Source organism: Penaeus vannamei, chromosome 13 (assembly GCF_042767895.1).
Source record: "Penaeus vannamei isolate JL-2024 chromosome 13, ASM4276789v1, whole genome shotgun sequence".
Classification (NCBI taxonomy): Eukaryota; Metazoa; Arthropoda; class Malacostraca; order Decapoda; family Penaeidae; genus Penaeus; species Penaeus vannamei.
Genome location: NC_091561.1, coordinates 6278752 through 6283751, shown reverse-complemented (window position 1 = coordinate 6283751; position 5000 = coordinate 6278752). Strand labels below are relative to the sequence as shown.

The window sequence follows — 5000 nt, the reverse complement described above, 5'->3', positions numbered from 1 at the left end:
CGTCATTCCATGTGGCCATCCGTCTTACGTCGATGGTTAAAAGGAAACGTTACTTGAGACAATGCACAATTAAAAAGAAAATGCTGACGAATGTGACACAAGAAGTGAGTGGGAGATAAGGCCCTTTGCGACGAAGGAAAGGTCAAGGTTGCACAATATGGGTGGGACTACAAGAGTATCGCCAAGGTCAAGAGGGGAACTAGTGCACGTATATAAAGCTCAGTCAACTGGTTCGCTACATCAGTTCGATCTACATCCGACCATCATGAAGTTTGTGAGTGTTGCGAGCATACTGGAAATAGTTGTGTTAATAACACATACTGGAAATAATTGTGCAAATGACATATTATAAAACAAAGTTATTTGTCTTGTATTTCTTTTTTCTTGTGTTTTGAACTTTAATCTTAGTAGTGAAAATAATACACTTACAATTGTTAATATATTATATATAGTATTTAATAGATGAGTATTCAATTATGGACGTATGTTTGATATAGATGTCAATGTGATTACTGATATATCTATGAATATATACATAAATATCTATGTATATATACCTATATATGTACGTGCATATATGTATATATACTATATATGTATATGTATGTTAACACACACGCGTGCACCGTACGGTACATGTGTACATATACAAAAACACTCACGCATACTGCTTTAGTATATTTCCCATCTTTCACTCTAATGAATTTATATTTACCTTTCTTATAATATTTAGTTGTAACCTTTATTTCTTCTGAATCCGAAGCATATTGGCCTGTAATCTAATATGTGATAATATTTTTTTAGGTAATCCTTGCCTGCTTTGCCGCCGTGGCCTTCGCCGCCCCCCAGTACAGCTCCAGCGAGGAGGCTGAGTTTATCCCAATCCTCAAGGACGACCGCGTCCACGAGGAAGATGGAACTTACAGCTTCGACTTCGAAACTGGCAACGGCATCAGCTTCTCCCAGGCTGGATCCCCCGACGGTGATGAGGACGCTGTGATCAAGGCCGGAGAATACTCGTGAGTAAAAATAACTAAACGTTGTTTTGATACAATATTCTTGTTTATTTGCCATATATTTTCTTGCAGTATATAATACAAATTGTGGTTGTATCTTCATTGCGTTTCTGTAATGTTACAGCTACACCGCTCCTGACGGCACTGAAATCCATCTCCGCTTCGTGGCTGACGACAACGGCTTCCAGCCCGAGGGCGACCACCTTCCCGTGGCTCCCGAGTTCCCCCACCCGATCCCTCAGTTCGTCCTCGACCAGATCGCCTTCGCCGCCGAGGAGGACGCCGCCCGCGCCGATTCCGATGAAGAATAAATATTGACTTAACTGACGAAGCTTCTAATTGCTGAAGCTACCTAAAGAAATGTATATATTTATTTATATTATGACAAATATATCGTGTAAATATTAAACCCCTTTCATAAAGCAGTTTTGTTTTTCTACCACTTCCTAAAAACATGAATAGTTTTGAAGTTCAGTTGTAAAGATGATAGTGACAATGATGTTTATTCTTTTTTTTAATCATCATTAACATATCAACAATATCGTTGTTATTGCAATTTCCGTTATTCGTAACACATTATCTTACATCTAAAATCATTAATATTTTTCCATAATCAATAGAAAAAATAATCATAGTATTCTATGCCATGCTATATTTTTCTCTATCAGAATTGTAATAATTGTTTTAAGTCATTTATACCATAAATGCTACCACAGTACTGGAATTCCCAATGACAACGAGAGACAACTGAACCAAAGGAAACAAAGCAAACCAATAACAACAGGTAGTTTTTGATGCTACGTGGACTCCCTAAAAGGCCTTTCTCCGGGAAAATAAATGTCACGAGAACCACTAACCCTCAATTCTAAATATAACCTTTTGGGTTTTCTCAACGGCTGAATTTCATGTAGTTATGGAGGCGCTAAACTGCATTTTATTTGCCTCAGGTTTGATTCTAAACCAAGTTATCACTACAAATGACATTACGACGGAAGCCCTAATATGTAGCCATGTCTCTTAAACGTCTATTAACATCTGAATGGGTAGATAGCATAGAGCTTTCATAAAAACAAAAGCTTGTCTGAGACTGAGAAAAAGAGATAAGGTTGGACAGGACTTCGACAGGGGTGTGTGACGTTACCTAGCTGTTTTATATTCACATTTATAGACATCTATACATATATATGCGCATATGGATATATATATGAATGCTGTACAAACACGCAAACAGACACACACATACATATATAAGTATATATGTAGACATATACACAAACATACGCACACACACGCAGACACATATGCATGAATTTCTGTTTGCATAAATACACACACACAAGTATACATTAGTACACAAACGCGTATAAATACCATAGACACACGCTCTCACACACACACACATATATATCAATATATCTAACTTTATATATTTATATATATATGTACGTATAAACATAAATGAATATATAAATATATATGTATATGTATGGAGACCCACACACACATATATAAATATATAAATATATGTGCACACACATACATAAACACACAAACATATATAAAGACCCGTACATGCATACACATACCTAGATATACACACACATATATGTATACACATGTCATATTATATGGTCTCATGTATACATGTATATATGTACAAACACGCAAAACCACCCTCCCCCCCCCACACACATATATATACACACATGCATACACACACATACATACATACATACATACATATATATATATATATATATATATATATATATATATATATATATATATATATATATATGTATGCACACATGTGTTTAGATTTATGATTATACATACATCTACACGCACACACAGACACCCACACATATTTATGTATTTATAGATACATGTATATATACACAAATGTTCAAATATATCACAATTGCACACACACACACACACATATGTATATATACACATATATACACACATATGCACACACACATATATACATGTATGTAATATATATATGTGTGTGTGTGTATGTTTGTGTGTATGTCTCTGTGTGTATTTATATATATGTATATACATACATATATTCATAAATATGTGTATTTTATATATTTATGTTATATACACACTTCTCTTTCTCTCTCTTTATATATATACAAGTATGCAGATTTATATACCAACATAGACGCTATTTGAGCTGTGGTTTAATAATTTTCAAAACGTCTACTGATATTGCTCTAAAATGTTAATTGTTATTGTAACAGTTCTTATCGTCATTCCATGTGGCTATCCTTCTTACGTCGATGGTTAAAAGGAAACGTTACTTGAGACAATACACATAGGTTACTGTAAGCTTGACGCAATTAAAAAATGCTGACGAATGTGACACAAGAAGTGAGTGGGAGATAAGGCCCTTTGCTACGAAGGAAAGGTCAAGGTTGCACAATATGGGTGGGACTACAAGAGTATCGCCAAGGTCAAGAGGGGAACTAGTGCACGTATATAAAGCTCAGTCAACTGGTTCGCTACATCAGTTCGATCTACATCCGACCATCATGAAGTTTGTGAGTGTTGCGAGCATACTGGAAATAGTTGTGCTAATGACATATTATAACACAAAGTTATTTGTCTTATATTTATTTTTTCTTGTGTTTTGAACTTTAATCTTAGAAGTGAAAATAATACACTTACAATTGTTAATATGTACATACATTATATATAGTATTTAATAGATGAGTATTTAATTATGGACGTTTGTTTGATATATATGTCAATGTGATTACTGATACTTAAACCTATGAATATATACATAAATATCTATGTATATATACCTATATATGTATGTGCATATATGCATATATACTATATATGTATATATATGTAAACACACATGCGCGCACCGTACGGTACATGTGTACCTATACAAAAACACTCACGCACACTGCTTTAGTATCTTTCCCATCTTTCACTCTAATGAATTTATATTTACCTTTCTTACAATATCTAGTTGTAACCTTTATTTCTTCTGACCACGAAGCATATTGGCCTGTAAACTAAAATGAGATAATATTTTTTAGGTAATCCTTGCCTGCTTTGCCGCCGTGGCCTTCGCCGCCCCCCAGTACAGCTCCAGCGAGGAGGCTGAGTTTATTCCAATCCTCAAGGACGACCGCGTCCACGAGGAAGACGGAACTTACAGCTTCGACTTCGAAACTGGCAACGGCATCAGCTTCTCCCAGGCTGGATCCCCCGACGGCGATGAGGACGCTGTGATCAAGGCCGGAGAATACTCGTGAGTATTAATAATTTAGTTATAAGTAGTTCTTGTGAGTTTGCAATGGATTTTCTTGTACGTAATATCGAGTGAAAGTACATCTTCATTGCGTTTCCGTAATGTTACAGCTACACCGCTCCTGACGGTACTGAAATCCATCTCCGCTTCGTGGCTGACGACAACGGCTTCCAGCCCGAGGGCGACCACCTTCCCGTGGCTCCCGAGTTCCCCCACCCGATCCCTCAGTTCGTCCTCGACCAGATCGCCTTCGCCGCCGAGGAGGACGCCGCCCGCGCCGATTCCGATGAAGAATAAATTTCGACTTTACTGACGAAGCTTCTAATTGCTGAAGCTACCTAAAGAAATGTATATATTTATTTATATTATCACAAATATATCGTGTAAATATTAAACCCCTTTCATAAAGCAGTTTTGTTTTTATACCACTTCCTAAAAAAATGAATTGTTTTGAAGTTCAGTTGTAAAAATGATAGTGATAATTATGTTGTTGTTTTTTTCAATCATCAACATATCAACAATATCGTTGTTATTACAATTTCTGTTATTCGTACCACATTATTTTACATCTGAAGTCATTGATATTTTTCCATAATTAATAGAAAAAATAGTTATGGTATTCAATGCCATGCTATATTTTCTTCTATCAGGGTTGTAATAATTGTTGTAAGTCATTTATACTATAACTGCTACGACAGTAC

The 5000-nt window shown here is 35.7% G+C and overlaps 2 protein-coding genes across 2 annotated transcripts; both read left to right on the top strand.

The window, feature by feature from the left end:
• The first annotated feature begins 243 nt into the window (after positions 1-243).
• Positions 244-1429, top strand: LOC113815902 (cuticle protein CP14.6-like). The gene is made up of 3 exons (XM_027367916.2): positions 244-274; positions 805-1019; positions 1141-1429. The coding sequence occupies exons 1-3, from the start codon at positions 266-268 to the stop codon at positions 1325-1327; spliced, it is 411 nt and encodes a 136-aa protein (XP_027223717.2). The 5' UTR covers positions 244-265; the 3' UTR covers positions 1328-1429.
• Positions 1430-3542: 2113 nt separating this feature from the next.
• On the top strand, positions 3543-4707 carry LOC113815901 (cuticle protein CP14.6-like). Its single transcript, XM_027367915.2, has 3 exons — positions 3543-3571; positions 4085-4299; positions 4410-4707. Exons 1-3 carry the CDS (start codon positions 3563-3565, stop codon positions 4594-4596), a joined length of 411 nt encoding a protein of 136 aa, XP_027223716.2. The 5' UTR covers positions 3543-3562; the 3' UTR covers positions 4597-4707.
• The last annotated feature ends 293 nt before the right edge of the window (positions 4708-5000 follow it).